General features: G+C 50.9%; 2 protein-coding genes across 3 annotated transcripts in view; one reads left to right on the plus strand and one right to left on the minus strand.

Annotated features, from left to right (window-relative positions):
- Nucleotides 1-15,097, plus strand: part of DMAC2 (distal membrane arm assembly component 2) — a 50,911-nt gene extending 35,814 nt beyond the window's left edge. Inside the window, exons 3-11 of one of the 2 annotated variants that reach the window (XM_045531616.1) lie at nt 3,125-3,209; nt 4,906-5,088; nt 5,454-5,561; nt 7,956-8,255; nt 10,154-10,353; nt 11,903-11,983; nt 13,110-13,246; nt 13,366-13,528; nt 13,980-15,097. In XM_045531616.1, the coding sequence (XP_045387572.1) occupies nt 8,238-8,255; nt 10,154-10,353; nt 11,903-11,983; nt 13,110-13,246; nt 13,366-13,528; nt 13,980-14,130 (750 nt within the window). In that variant the 5' untranslated portion in view covers nt 3,125-3,209; nt 4,906-5,088; nt 5,454-5,561; nt 7,956-8,237 and the 3' untranslated portion in view covers nt 14,131-15,097. Of the gene's footprint in view, nt 1-3,124; nt 3,210-4,905; nt 5,089-5,453; nt 5,562-7,955; nt 8,256-10,153; nt 10,354-11,902; nt 11,984-13,109; nt 13,247-13,365; nt 13,533-13,979 lie in introns of those variants that run through there. The other variant, XM_045531617.1, reaches the window with a different exon arrangement.
- Nucleotides 4,800-7,415, minus strand: ERICH4 (glutamate rich 4). The gene is made up of 2 exons (XM_045531619.1): nt 6,239-7,415; nt 4,800-5,546 (listed from the first exon to the last, which is right to left on the minus strand). The coding sequence occupies exons 1-2, from the start codon at nt 6,410-6,412 to the stop codon at nt 5,319-5,321; spliced, it is 402 nt and encodes a 133-aa protein (XP_045387575.1). The 5' UTR covers nt 6,413-7,415; the 3' UTR covers nt 4,800-5,318.
- Nucleotides 15,098-15,323: the final 226 nt, after the last annotated feature.

A 15,323-nucleotide genomic window follows, 5' to 3' on the forward strand; every position in this document is an offset into this window, starting at 1 on the left:
AACAGTATATCGTCAACCTTTTTCTCTCTAACTCAATATATACATTGCTTTTATTTTATCTTTTGACACAGGATCTCATTCTGTCATCCAGGATGGAGTGCAGTGATGCAAACATAACTCACTACGGCCTCCAACACTTGGGTTCAACTGATGCTCCCACCTCAGCCTGCTACAGTAGCTGGGACTACAGGTGGGCACCAACATGCTCAGCTAATTTTTTTTTTAATTTTTTGTAGAGACAAGGTCTCACTGTGTACTCAGGCTGGTCCCAAACTCCTGGTCTGAAGCCGATCTCCTGTCTCCTCCTCTCAAAGTGCTGGGATAAGAAGTATGAGCCACTACATCCAGTCCAATGAATTCTTAAAGGACCTGGCCCATTTGGACACTGCAGAACATCATGTTGATACCTTGCATTGAAAACAGCCTGAAAATCCGACCTGAAGAACACGAGACAGCAAGTATTCTAATACCTTACCAGGCAATAGTGCTCTGAAGGGTGCACCATGGGATGCAAACACTGATGATGGATGACAATGGCACAAGTGAGAACAGAGACATCTAGTGATGAGGAAGACATCAGTGACAGGATGAGCTTCAATCATCAGCAAGTTAAAGCAAAGTGTGAGATTTCCATGAAGCATCAAACACCAGCACAAGTGATTCTGGTGTAATTTCTACTTATACATCCAGCACGGTCTCGGCACGATCATCCAGAACACTGACAAGGTAACATCGCATGTTATTTTTGAAAAAATAATATCTCCTGGCAAATTTGCAGCGGTGGTGTGGATGCATTGCTAATTATAAATCCTACCAATTGTGACAATGTCTGCGGGAGGAAAAAGAGATTCCGGTTTTCTTTCCCGAACTGGCCACGTTCCTGGGGTATCACCCACAAGACCCAGAAAATTTCAATCAGGACACTTGCTTTGTTTCACCGAGTCCTCTGCCCCGGAAGAAATCCTTGAGGATCTGCACCCTCCGATGTCATCCACCCGTGCACACGTCTCCATGCTGCTGGGATCAAGCACTCCCTGGACTCCAGGATCCGGATTCGCACACACCCACATTCACATGAATCTTGAAACTAAAAAATAAAGTGAGATTTAGCTGGACTGAGGTCTCATGCTTGTTTCTGTGTCCGCCGCCTGCTCGTGCTGGGCTGAGTCTCTGGCCTGTGTTTGAGGAGAGGAGGAGAGGAGGGGTCTCACTGTGGAGAGGGGCATGAGATGGGGGAGAAGGTCAATATGGGTCTGGGGAGCTGAGGGCTGGGGGCCTGCTGGGTGTAGGGAAAGGGGAGATTCAGGGGGTGAAATTCCGTAGTCGAGTCCTGTGGTGTTTGAGAACCTGCTGATCAGAAAGGGAAGTTCCAGGTGGGAACAGGACAGACCTGGTGCCTTGTGGGGGCTCATCCTAAGTGAGGGGAGGAACCAAATGCAGATCAGAGTGGAATGAACCTCCTTGAAGCCTGAGGTCTGACAAAAATAGGGCCCACATCCAGTCTATTTGGGGGTGGGACGCCTTCAAGGGACAAATTTTGCTGGTGTCACAAAAAAAGGGAAGCTCTGAAGCCAGGAAGAATTCTGTGGCAGTGTAAAAGCGACCGTGGATGGGCCTCACACACTCTGACATCTTCCGAGTCCCAGACGCCCCCACCCTCCTCTCTGCCCGGACTCCTGGGGCTCTGCACTGTCCAGCGCTGCCCACACGTCTCCGCACCTCTGGGCTCACACGCTCCCTGGCCTCCAGGGTCTGCATCCCCGCACATCCACACTCACCGTCGCCAGGTTTCTGGGCTAGGCACTTTCCAGAGTCTTCTGGACCCTGGGGCTCCTCCCCCTCCACTGCCCAGGCCCCTGTTTGGCCTCTGCTGGGGTCTAACTAATTTACATTCACTAACAAATCTCCTGGGAGTCCTCCTACAGGACAGTAGGGAAGAGTTTGCTTTTTCACAGTGCCCCCCCCCCATTATTGTGATGCTATAACTGCCCCACCCAAAGCCCTCTTTGAGATCATGCTGCTCAAATAGAGATCTCTCCCTGGTCAGAGCTGGACACTGGAAAACACTCGCCCTCCGTCTGGAAACCTCCATCCCCTGTCTCTACTTCCCACCCCAGGCTGGCCCTTGACCCCCCCACATTTCCCCCAGGCTGGTGGCCAGGCCCCTCCTCTGCTCAGACACCCCCTGCTCAAACTCCCTCCCTCTCCTGAAAGACCTGCAGCCTCAGCCCCCCATATCGCTGACTTCTCCCTCCTCGTACCTGTGACTTCTTCCCTCTGTGGGATTCTCACCTTTCTGGTAACTTCACCCCTTATGTCACGACCCATGCTGGCCCCTTTACTGGGACCCCCTGCACTAAGCCTCTGGCTCCTGAGGCCCAGCAGATTTGTGTCTAGAGGTGGGCACTGAGGACAAGGGAGGGTGGGGTGGTGGGCAGAGGGGAGATGGGAGGTTGTATAAAAATTACTGTTGCCTCTGTGTCTTTTCCTGCCTGTATTAACTTCTTATAGCTGTTGCAACGAGTTACCACAAAGTTGGGGCTGAAAACAACACCAATTGATTTTCCTATTGCTTTGGAGTCAGGAGTCTAAAGTCCGGGTGTTGGCAGGTCTGTGCTGGTCCTGGAGGCTTCAGGGAAGAGTCACAGGTTGCAGGGATGAGACATGGGTATCTTTGGGAGTCACTATCCAGCCAGCGCGCTGCCTCCCTCCTGCTCAGCAGAACTTGCAGCTTCTCCCCCCAAAGGGGGGCTCAGCGTGGGAGCAGCGTGTCTCGACGCCCTCTCCAAGGCCCTCCTGCCTCAAAGGGCCTCACACGGGTCCCACCCGCCTCTGTCCTGGCTCTTCCCTCCCTGGGGGCGCTGTAGGGGAGTGTGTTGGCGCCACCTGGTGGACACAGCGCCTCACAGCAGGTGAGCGCCCGATAGACATACACCCAAGCCAAGATCCATATGTAATTTTTACATTTTCTAATGGCCATATTGAAAAATTTTAAGAAAGAAACAGATGAAAATAATTTCAATAATATATGTCTTTTAACACAATATATTGAATACGTTATCAATTAAGCATGTAATTAACAAAAAAGTCACGAGTTCTTTTGCATTCCTTTTTTTCATACCAGGGCTTTGAAATCCCGCGTGTATTTTCACTTGCAGCGGCTCCTGATACAGACCGGTCACATTTCAAGCGCTCAAGACCCACTCACGGTGAGTGGCTACCGCAGTGGACGGCACAGCTCTAGAAGTCTGGGGGGAGGGCGGGAAACTGAGGTGGGGGCTCTGAGAAGGAGCCTGGGGGAGGAGCCCTCGAGGAGGGGATAACTGATGACGAGGGATGGCCTGGCCCTGCACACCTGGCTTTGATCTGGCCTCACTGCCAGGTCCTCCGCCCTACAGGAGGGGTCAGGAGGCATAAATGACAGATCCAGGTGGGAGCCCCGCCCCCGCTGGCTGATCTGAGGAAGCCCCTGTCCTTGGTGAGCCTCTCATTTCCCTGAAGTGTTTGTTAGATGTGGCCTCAAGGACATCGAATGCATATGAAATGCCATACCTGGCCAAGTGTGTTTGTTAGATGTGGCCTCAAGGACATCGAATGCATATGAAATGCCATACCTGGCCAAGTGCATGCTTGGTAAGAATTAACTACTGTGATTTCTGTCTTTATTTTTAGAGACATGGTCTCCCTCTGTCTTCCAGGCTGGAGTGCAGTGGCACAATCATAGCTCACTGCAGCCTCAAACTCCTGGGCTCGAGTGATCCTCCCACCTCAGCCTCTCAGAGTGCTGGGTTTACAGGCGTGAGCCACAGTGCACAGCCTGATTTCTGTCTTTTACTGCTTCCTTTATTTTCTTTCCTTAGTATACCCTGTATTTGGACAGCGCCTAGCACATAGCAAGAGCTCAGTAAATATTGTGGAATGAACGCAAAGCATAGCCCCGTGGCAGAGTCCCGGGCCCTGGCCCCCAGCCTCGGAGGTACCTTACCATCTGGCTGTTATAAGTGTTGATGAGGAAATGGAGACACTGGAACCCTTGCGTGTCACTGGAAGGAACGTAAAACAATGCAGACATCGTAGAAAACAGTATAATAGTTCCTCAAAATGTTAAACACAAAATTATCACATGGATTCAGCAATTCCACTTCCAGATATATACACTAAAGAATTGAAAGCAGAGACTTTAACAGATATTTGCACACCATGTTCCTAGCAGTGTTATTCCCAATGGACAAAAAAAATAGAAGGGTTTGAACCCAAGTGTCCCTCGACAGATGAAATGGATACATACAATGTGGCACAGCCGTGATACAGTGGAATACTATTCAGCCATAAAAAGGGATGAAATACTGACTCGTACTACAACACAGAGGAACCTTTTTTTTTTAATTTTTCTTTCTCTATGAATGGGGGTAACCTCCATTCTACAAAATAGAATGCAAGCTCCCTCCTTAGATGAACTGTGAAGACATTACGCTAAGTGAAATGCACCAGGCACAAAAGGACAAATATATAATTCCACCTATATGAGGTACCTAGAGTAGGCAGTTATATAGAAACAGAAAGTAGAACGGTGGTTGCCCGGGGTTCGGGGAGAGGGAGATGGAGTGTCATTTTTTAGCGGGTACAGAGTTTCAGCTGAGAAGATGGAAAGAGTCTGGAGGCGGATGGTGGCGATGGGTGCACAACAGCGTGAATGTACTTAATGCCAATGAACCATACACTTAAAAATGGTTCAAATGGTCGATTTTATGTTATGTCTATTTTATGACAATAAAAACTTACAAACTAAACAGGTGAAATTAATTTTAGTAATATTTTATTTATACCAATACACTCCAAATATTATTTCAACAAAGAATTAATCTCAAAAACTCCTGAGATGTTTTTATATTCTTTTTATCACAGTAAGCCTTTAAAACCTGGTGTGTATTTCACACTCACAGCACATCTCAATTCAGACTCCCCGTGTTTCAATAGCCACGTGCAGCTAGTGGCTTACCACACTGGACAGCATCGAGCCACCATCTCGTCTGGAAGCATCTCCGTCATGTTTGCAAAGGCCCACATCTCCTCGGCAGTGCGCACAAGGTTCTTCTGCAAATGCACCTGCAGCTTCTCTGCAACCTCCCACATCATCTGCAAACACACCTCCAGCTCACAGGCCAATGCCCACATCTCACTGCAGACATCTTCAGAGAAAGCACTTGCTCAAACAGCACGCTTGATTGCAAATCTGATTTGTCCCGCAAATTTCCCCTCTCTTTTGCATGCATGTGCATCTCATTTGTGTATCACTCTGAAGGCACACTGGCAGAGCCTCAGATGGTCATCTCAAAGTCAGGGGGGCTTGGGGCTGGGCAGGAGGTCCCCAGGTGTTCTTCCTCCTGCTTCCTCTGGGGCTCTTCTTCATCCTCCTCCTCCTCTTCCTCACAGCTCTCCTCCTCCTCTTCCAGGATGGTAACCAGATCCTCCCGAAGTGCCTTCATCTGCAGCCCCAAGCTGCACAGCTGGCCCAGCAGCCGGACATCCGCTTGGCGCAGGTTCTCCTGCCAGTAGAAAGGGTGTGTCACGGGCATGCTACCCCAGAGGGCAAGGGGTGCCTCCAGGACCTGGGTGACAGCAGATCCCAGTTCGAATCCGGGCCCAAGACACTTGGGCAGGGTCTTCACTCTGCCCCAGGACCCTAAGTGCCATTCTGCTTCTCAGAGCGTCTCTCAATCTCTACCTGTGTCTCTGTCTGTCTCTGTCTTTCCATTGTGCTGTCCCTCACTGCCTCTCTCTCAATCTTGGTCTCTTTGTCTCTCTTAGTATGTGTCCCTCTCTTGTGATTTCTGTTTCCTCCTGTCTGTCTCTGTCCTTATGTGTTTCTATGTCTTTCCATGTCCCTGTCTCTCTGTTCTGAGTTTCTGTTTCCCCATTTCTCTGTGCCGGGGTTTGGCTGTCGCCGTCTCTCTCTTTCTTAGATTCAGCTGGAATCTCTCTGTCTCTGTTCCTGCTCTGTTTCTGTCTCAGTCTTTCCACCTCTGTCTCTTCCTTTTGAGGTCTCTCTGTCTCTGTCTCTATTCCTGTCTTTCACTCTATGTCTCTGTCTCTGTCTCTATCTCTGCCTCTATTTATCTCTTGCTGTCACTCAGATTCTGTCTTCCGATCTCTAGCCCTTTCTATTTTCATTCATTCATTCACTTATTCTCTCTCTCTCTCTCTCCCCATCTCTTGTGCCTTCAAACCCCTCACTCACCAGCTCCTCCCAGATCCGCAGCAGACTCTCCCTGGTACCTCCAGTGTCTGCCCCTGAAGACAGGAGGGTCTGGCCAGGGCTCTCCACGGGGGAGACCCCCCGCAGGGCCTGTGGGGGTGGGCCCAGCCCCAGAGGCACCAGTCCAGCCTCCCTCAGCTGCCTCCACAGCTCCATGAGCAGTGGCTGTCAGGAACAGGAAGTAGCAAGGTCCAGGGTGACCCAGTCCCCTGGGGATCTGGGGGGAGGGGGGAATAAAGGGCAACCGGGAGGGCTGGGGCTCCTGCAGAGGCATCCCAAAGTCCATTCTTCACAGAGAATCAACTGGCCTCGTGTTCTTGGTTTTTGTTTTTCCTTCTGAAGTCTAACCTTAACTCTGCTCTCAAGGATCCAAACACAGCCTCTCTTGCAGAGGTCAAACTCCACCCCTCGCTGAGCACTTCAGGGTGTCTCAGTGTCTGTTGATGCCTGGCCCCATCTGTGCTGCCCCTCCCCCCTCATCAGCCTCTCAGCCTCCTCTGACCTGTGGCTTCCCAAAGCTTGGTCCTTGCCTGCCCTCTCAGCTCAGGCCATCCCTCACCTTCCCCGCCAGTGTTGCCTGAGGGGCAGGGATGGCGTCCAGGGGCTCCAAGAGAACGATCCCTCAGCTGGAGGGCCTCAGCGTCCAGGCTGCCAGCCTATGGCAGACCAACCGATGCTGCCGACCCTGGACTTGCCTGTGGTTATTTCACTGTCAGGGAGAGCCCCGCTGTGGACAAGGTTGGGCAGCACTGCAGGCCTTCCTCTGCTGTGAACCCCTCTCTCGGGCCCAAGCTGTTAAAATTTCACGTATATGTCACTGGCTCCCAAGTCTCTGACTACAATCCTGATCTCCCTCCTGAGCTCCAGATCTTGACTCAGTAGCCCCATCTGGATGTCGCAGACATCTCTAGGTCAATATGATCAAAATGGAACTCTCAGTTGGGACCTACTCACTGGATTCATTTCCTGTTGCTGCTACATCAAATAACCACACTCCTGGTGGCTTAAATCAACACAGTTATTCTGCCTGACCTGCTGCTCTCCCAGTTTCCCCATCTCCACTGTCCTTTTAGTTTTTCAAGCTGTTGACTTGACCTTCAACACAGACCCAAAATCTCGGCCGGGAGCAGCGGCTCACGCCTGTAATCCCAGCACTCTGGGAGGCCAAGGCGGGAGGATTGCTTAAGCTCAGGAGTTCGAGACCAGCCTGAGCAAGAGCAAGACCCCCGTCTCTACTAAAAATAGAAAGAAATTAGCCAAACACCTAAAAATAGAAAAAATTAGCCGGGCACGGTGGCGCGTGCCTATAGTCCCAACCACCCGGGAGGCTGAGGCAGGAAGATCACTTGAGCCCGGGAGTTTGAGGTTGCTGTGAGCTAGACACGACAGCACTCTAGCCCAGGCAAGAGAGTGAGACTCTGTTTCAAAAAAAAAAAAAAAATCTGAGCATTTCTCACCATTTCCACCGCTCCATCCCTAATCCTGTCCCCGTTCATCTCTTGCCTAGACTTGCAGTAGCCCCTTTACTGGTCCCCTGCGTCTACCCTTGCCCTCTAAGGTACATCCTCCACCTGGCAGAAACGGTCTTCACAAAATGTAAATCAGATTTGGACTCCACCCGCTCGCCCTTCCCTTGCCTGACCCGGGCTTTATTAATTAAATGACACCGTTTTTCAGCCACCTCATTCCCTATTTTAAGGAGGTAGCCAGGGAGAGCTGGAGGAACAAGGAAACTCAGGGAGAACGCAACTGCAGCCTAAGGAAAGGAAGAAACTCTAGAACGAAGGACAGCCCATCCTCCCCCGGGGAAAGACTTCAGAGTCCTGTTTTAAAGCCCAGGGCGCTCTGAGTAACCCCAAACCCGAGAAGAGTTACAACGTGCGTGCTCCTTTAAGAAGAGAGACAGAAGACGGAGGGATGGGCGTGGCCACAAGAGAAGGCGTTCGCGACCGGCCGTTTCCGGTGACGCAACCCTAGCAACATGGCGGCGCCCAGGACGGTAGGTGACCGGAGCTCCTAGAGTCCCCCAGATTGAAGTTCTCTCTACAGCCGTTGCCCTCAGGGCCTCTGCGGACGGCCAAGAGAGCAAAGGGCCTTGGGGCAGCAGGAGCTTCTTCCGCTGAGCTCCGCCCTGGCAGTGTAGACCTGTGGCTACTGACGGCTGGGAAGGATCCGAGGGGGTCGCGGGTGTGGGAGGAGCTTCAGCGGGCGATAAGGGGCGGGGACTTGGCGGAGAGAATCCTATGGGGATGAGAGAGTACGTTTAGCTAAGCGGCGCGTCTAGCCAATCAGAGGAAGGGATACCACGGCGCGCACGGGGAGCCAATGGGCAGGCGAGGGTGGGACCTAGAGGAGAGGATTGGGAAGGATTAGCCGAGAATCTGAGATTCAATCGTAGGGTAGAAGATAAATGTAAGGGAAATGCCTGGCAGTTTAGGAATTTTTATAGAAAACCAAACGTATGATGGAGGTTGGGGGTGAGCAATAGGTGAATTTGGTCATTCTAAGGGAAGGATCTGGAAGAAAATAAGGAATGAATTTGCGATATTTCGATAAGAGGATTTAGGTAGGCCGGGCGCGGTGGCTCACGCCTGTAATCCTAGCGCTCTGGGAGGCCGAGGCGGGCGGATCGTTTGAGCTCAGGAATTGGAGACCAGCCTGAGCAAGAGCGAGACCCATCTCTACTAAAAATAGAAAGAAATTAGCTGGTCAACTAAAAATATATAGAAAAACTTAGCCGGGCATGGTGGCGCATGCCTGTAGTGCCAGCTACTCAGGAGGCTGAGGCAGGAGGATTGCTGGAGCCCAGGAGTTTGAGGTTGCTGTGAGCTGGGCTGACGCCAGGGCACTTAGCCTGGGCAACAGAGTGAGACTCTGTCTCAAAATAAAAAAGTATTTAGGTAGAATTGGGCAAAATCAAGGAATGTAAATTTAGTGAAAATTAAAGAAAGAGGTTTAGTGCTTAAGAATTTTGAAAGAAAATAAGAGTTTGGGCAAAATTATCAAGAGATTTGGGAAACACAGAATTTGGTTAGAGCAAGAGAAATTGGGGCAGATTAAGAGGCGACCTTGAAAGTGAAATTGAACTGGCCCTGTAGCTAGAAAGTCTTCTGTTTAGGCTTATCTGACCTATTCAGTTATACTTTTAATGACCTTTTGTGCATCTGTTTTTTGGGTTTTTTGGTTTTTTGTTTTTTTTTTTGAGACAGAGTCTCTGTTGCCTGGGCTAGAGTCTTGTGGCATCAGCCTAGCTCATAGCAACCTCAAACTCCTGGGCTCTAGCAATCCTCCTGCCTCAGCCTCCCGAGTAGCTGGGATTACAGGCATGTGCCACTATGCCCGGCTAATTCTTTCTATATATATTTTTAGTTGTCCAGCTAATTTCTTTCTATTTTTTTAGTAGAGATGGGGTCTCGCTCTTGCTCAGGCTGGTCTCAAACTCCTGAGCCTCCCAGAGTGCTAGGATTACAACCGTGATCCACCGCACCCAGCCTTAAGCATGGTCTTAATGGTAAGTTCTCTGCATGGTTTGGAGAGAAATTAAGATTATATTTGGGGGAAAGAAACAGATCATTCAGGAAGACCCTGGGAGAAGAATTGGGTAAAATTAAGGGGTGAATTTGTGGGAAGTAAAAATCAGATAATGGAGGTTTTGAGAAACCTCCTTAGGTTAGGGGGAAAATTTAGGAAAATCAACAATATTTGGCTAAATCAAGGAGAGAATTTAGGGCTGATTAAGGGGAAGAACTTGAGAAAAACATGGAGAAATTTCTGGAATCCCTAAGAATTTGGAAGTTCTGAAAGGAGAACTTAGAGAAATCCAGGAAGCAGAAGGGTTGAGGTTTATGGAGCAAGAATTGGGGGATCCAAGCTCAGCTCCTCCTTTCCTTTCCCCAGCCCCAGTCCCTGCGCCTGGTGGCAGCCATACGGAATGGGAGTAGCAGGGGCATCCACGGCCCGGGTGGGGCAGCGACTCCAGAGGGCAGTCAGAAGGGAAAAACACTGCTCCAGTTCCTGTCTGACCGCTTCTATGATGTGGAGTTTATGAGGGAGTACTTCCTCCAAAGGCAGATGTTGAAAGTGCACCAGAAAAATCGGTGAGAACCCCTAGCCTGCAAGACCTTGTGGAGACCCACTGCTCAGGCTTCACCAGTCAAAGCCCAGATCCTGCCCTTACCATTCCCAGGTGGCACCTCAGCTTCCAATGCCAGCCTTGCTGACTCTTGCAGCTTCCTCTCCAGCCCACGCCCTCTCAAGAACTCCAGTTCATATAAACAACTTGCTACCCACGAGTTCCACTTGGGGTATAGCTAGCATCTCAATCCTAACATGGCTAAAACCAAACCCTCATTTCTCCCTAAAAAAAATCTGCTCACCCCTAAGCCTTCCCTATCCCAGAAACCAGTAATGCTGCCCACCCAGTTGTTCAAGCCAAATTTTGAGGGGTCATCCCTGATTCCTCTCTCTGCCCTCCATTCCCAGTCCATCAATAAAATACTAGACTATCCCAAATTTGACCAGTTCTTACTGCCTCCACTCTTAGTAGCTTGGTCCACGCCCCTTTGTTTTGTGGTTGGATTACTGCAGTCATCTCCTAACTGGTTACTGTTCACCCCATACACTCCATTATAGTCCACAAAGCAGTTAAAGGACTCTTAAAAAAGTAAAATAGATAACATTGCCACTCTGCTTAAAACCCTCAAGTGGTTTCCAATTGTAACTACAATAAAAGCCAGTCTCTAGGGCCTAAAACCTGTCCCCTACTGAGCTTTGAGACCCCCTACCAGGAACTCCCCTCACCCTCATCAACATAGTGTCCTTATTGCTGTTTGCTCAGCCATCATAATTCAAGCCTTCAAGCCTCTGCACTCTGTTCCTTCTCACCACTCAAGACTCTGATCAAATGTCACCTCCCTGCCAGGTATAAGCTGTAATCCCAGCTACTCAGGAGGCTGAAGTGGGAAGATCCCTTGAAGCTAGGAGTTTGAGACCAGCTTGGGCAACATAGTGAGCCTCTGTCTCTAAAAAAAATTTTTTTTTAATTAGCCAGGCATGGTGGTGTGTGCCTATAGTCCCCAGCTACTCAGGAGGCTGACTTTTAGGAGGATCCCTTGAGCCCAGGTTTTCGTGACCAACCAGTTCATGTCACTTCCAAGACACATTTCTTAACACCCAAACTGAATTAGCCTCTGCCATCCCCACCCCTGAGCCAAGCCACTCCCAGTCAGCCCCTCTGCTTTATTTTATCATGGAATTGATATTCTCTGCAGTTTGCCACTGTTTCCTGGCTTGTTGTCTGTCTCCCTCTTTAAAATAGCTTGACAAAGGCAGGGATGTTCTCTGCCTTGGTCACCATCGTACCCCCAGTGCCCAGCACTTAATAGGCACAATAAATATTTGCAGCCTGTGACACGGCAGAAGGATCGCTTAAGCCCAGGAGTTTGAGGTTGCTGTGAGCTTGATCCCACAGCACTCTAGCCAGGGCAACAGAGTGACACTCTGTCTCTAAAAATAAATAAATAAATATATATTTGCAGCCTGACTCTGTCTGTCTGCCTGGCGCTGTGGACTCTGACCCTCTAAGCAGTGTTGGGGAGGGGGGTGGCGCTGGCCAGGCCTCATCCTTAGCTGCCATTTTCTCCTCAGATCCTTCGCCCACCTCGTGCAGGACTATGGCCCGAATGCCGCAGGTGCCTGTTTCATCCTGAAGCAGGGAGGCACGGTCAAGTATGACAGCTAAGGGGTTAAAACGGGGTTGGGGGGAGGTGGTCGGGCATCTCTCACACCCAGCCTCTGCAATCAACAGGCTTCACTGTGAGTCCCCTAGTCTCTGCCTCCTACTGGCTGTGTGGCTTGGGACTTATTCTTGAGCTTCAGTTTTGTCATCTGTGAAATGGGATAGTGATCGTATCTAACCCGCAAGGTTTCCTGTAAAGACTGAATGGGGCCGGGCGCAGTGGCTCACGCCTGCAATCCTAGCACTCTGGGAGGCCGAGGCGGGTGGATCGCTCGAGGTCAGGAGTTCGAGACCAGCCTTAGCGAGACCCCCGTCTCTACTAAAAATAGAAATAAATTATCTGGACAACTAAAAATATATAGAGAGAAAAAAATTAGCCGGGCATGGTGGCGCATGCCTGTAGTCCCAGCTACTTGGGAGGCTGAGGCAGGAGGATCGCTTAAGCCCAGGAGTTTGAGGTTGCTGTGAGCTAGGCTGACGCCACGGCACTCACTCTAGCCCGGGCAACACAGCGAGACTCTGTCTCAAAAAAAAAAAAGACTGAATGGGATTTTGCGATGTAAACATTCGCAACGAGGCCTGGCACAGTATATGTGCTCAATGTTCTTTTTTCTTTCTTTCATCCTTTCCCCCCTCCTTTCTCCTTCCTTTTCTCCTCCTCTCTTTGTTTTTTATTTTTTTCTTCTTTTTTGAAAAACACAATTCATGTAGACTTCATCTACCCCTCATCTTTTTTTCAATTAAAATTTCACCGGGTTTGAGCGCTTCCTCCAGCACCTTCCTTAGAAACAGTGTACATGTTTGAAAATATCCCTTACTTTTGCCCGTCTACAGGGATTCTTGCATTCTTGCGTCTTTGCTCTTACTTTATCAGTTCTTTCTCTGACCTTTGTTCTCTGGGTATGTAAAATTGGCAAAACATTCCATCTTTGTTGGGACTGTCACAGGATCCAATAAGGCCACCCATGTAGAGCACTTAGTACAGGCCCTGATGTACAGGAAGCGTCCCAGACACGGTACAATAATTTTATCATATGGGACTGGGGAGAATTCTCAGAGGCTGGAGCCTGGGAAGAATGGGGCACTCTGCTGACACCCCCTCTTTTCCTTTTCCAGGTTTCAGAACAAGGAATGGATCAGGCCAAATGAGCGTGGCCATTTCCGTCTTGAGTTCCTGAAGTTCCAGGGGGTACCTGTAGAGGCTGTGGACGCCAGCGGCTGCGCCATCAACTACGAGGGCCTGGACAATCTCTGTGAGTGGGGTACGGTGGGGTGGGCGGGGTGGGATGGAGATGGGACAGGCCTGTGCATGCTCCCTTTCGTGGTGGGCTCCAGAGGGCTCTTGGTGCCATCCTGCCCTCTCCCCCTGCAGTGCTTCTGAAGGAGCTCCAGTCCTTGTCGCTGCAGCACTGCCCCCACGTGGACGACTGGTGTCTCAGCCGCCTTCACCCACTGGCCAGCTCACTGCAGGAGCTCTCGCTGGCCGGTTGTCCCCACATCTCCGAACGGGGCCTCGCCTGCCTCCACCACCTCCAGTAAGACCTCAGCCCAGGCCGCCCGTGCCAGGGCACCTCCCACACAACACAGACGCAGGAGAGAAATTGCGGGTAGGGGGCGAGTGCTGTTGGGCAGTTTCCCACGGCCCCCCGCCTCCATCAAAACCTAGAGCGTTCGTGGTGGGTAAGCACAGGGGAGCAGTTGCAGTGAGTCTCTGGGAGAATGAAATGACTCTGGGGTTTTTTTCCTTTATTTGGATGAAATGCCATCGTATTTACACTGTTGCAGAACAGTGGGAGAAGGGGTGCGTATCTGCAGTTAACACGGTGGATTTCATGTGCTTGGACAGCTATAAAGATTTGTTTTTATTTTAGGAAGCTAGGGTTGGAATTGGGGCCAATCCCCGCCACTCCCCCCCCCCCCGCCCCCGCCCCCGCACACACAAATGCTATCCTTACACTGGCTTCCTGCCCTTTTTGCCCCCTTCAGGAACCTCCGCAGACTGGACATCTCAGATCTCCCTGCTGTGTCCAACCCAGGCCTCACGCAGATCTTGGTGGAGGAGATGCTGCCCAACTGCGAGGTTCTGGGGGCCGGCTGGGCCCAGGGCCTGAAAGTGGAGCCGGAGGAACAGCCTTAGGACAGAGCCAGCCCCGTGCATGCATGGCCCTCGGCCTCCTCCCAACTCCAGTGGGATCTCAGGGTGGCGTGTGGAATGTCTCATCGCTCACCACACTTCTGGCTTCCAGTTGGGTTCAACGTGGGAGTGGGGTTGTGGCACTGGCAGATCAGAGAGAGAGCGTGAAGGAAGGGTGTTTATTCCTGGCTGTCCCTGGCTGAAGGTCACAGCTACTGTCATCCTGTCAGGCAGCCCTTTCCGCACACCTCTCCTTCCGCTGCCTCCTCAGGCCAGGGCAGGTGGAGGCTTGGGCTTCGGTAGCCCCAGGAAGCTGCGCTGATCTTTGTGGTTCCCCACACTTGGCCCACACCTTGCCAAGAGACTCTTCTCAAATCGTCCTTATTTGTGTGTACGGCCATTTCTTGCAGGGGCCTTGACTGATGGGGGGGGGGTGCCCCTGGCACTTTACAGGGACGTTTCTTCCCTGTGTGGGACTGTCCTCGCTGTAGGAGGTACAGCGTCCTTGGCCCACACTCATTGGAGGCCGGTAGCACCCCGCATCCCATGGTGTTGCCGGTTCTTGATTCATTGACTTTCGGCTCCAAATTCAACTTTTTTGTCTGCTCTGTGAAAATGGATCTGGGCCTTTGAAATACACGTTTCCTTTGCTAACGAGCATGCCAGGCTTTGTCAGTAGAGGGCACTCTAGAGACGCTGCAGGAGGAAAGGCGTTTCCTGCCTGGTTCCTGTTGGGTGCTGCGGTGCGTGTGGCCTCCCCAGCACCCAGCTCCTACAGTGCCGGACGGTCAGCAGCTGCGCCTGGCACCCTCCACCCCCCAGTGGTTCCACAGGGGGTACAGGGCCTCCACCGAGGCGCCTTTCTGTGAGCAACTGGCCCCAGCACCCCAGTTGGATTTCCAGTGAATTCAGAGGCATTTTTGCCAGTAAATCCCTATTATTCCAATTAAAGTCAATAATTTATATTAAACTTTGCCTGTTAAAGTTACTCTGGTTTTTCTCTCCTGATTGGACCCAATGGACACAGAATTGCTACCTGGAGTGTCCCAGGAAATAGGCTCAAAAGATGGGATTCAGGGGTAGGTTTGGTTGTGCCTTTGGGCTTGTACACAGTGCTGAGCTCTTGCTGATGGGAAAGAGGGTTCTAGAAACCCACGGCATGCAGTGGTATCGCAATCCTGCTACCACCTGGTTGA

Source organism: Lemur catta, chromosome 19 (assembly GCF_020740605.2).
Source record: "Lemur catta isolate mLemCat1 chromosome 19, mLemCat1.pri, whole genome shotgun sequence".
NCBI classification, from domain to species: domain Eukaryota; kingdom Metazoa; phylum Chordata; class Mammalia; order Primates; family Lemuridae; genus Lemur; species Lemur catta.

Coding starts and splice junctions, on each gene's coding strand:
- ERICH4 (XM_045531619.1), bottom strand. CDS start 6,412: ATGGAGCTGTGGAGGCAGCTGAGGGAGGCTGGACTGGTGCCTCTGGGG. Junction 5,547..6,238: donor TGCGGATCTGGGAGGAGCTG/GTGAGTGAGGGG, acceptor TTCTACTGGCAG/GAGAACCTGCGCCAAGCGGA.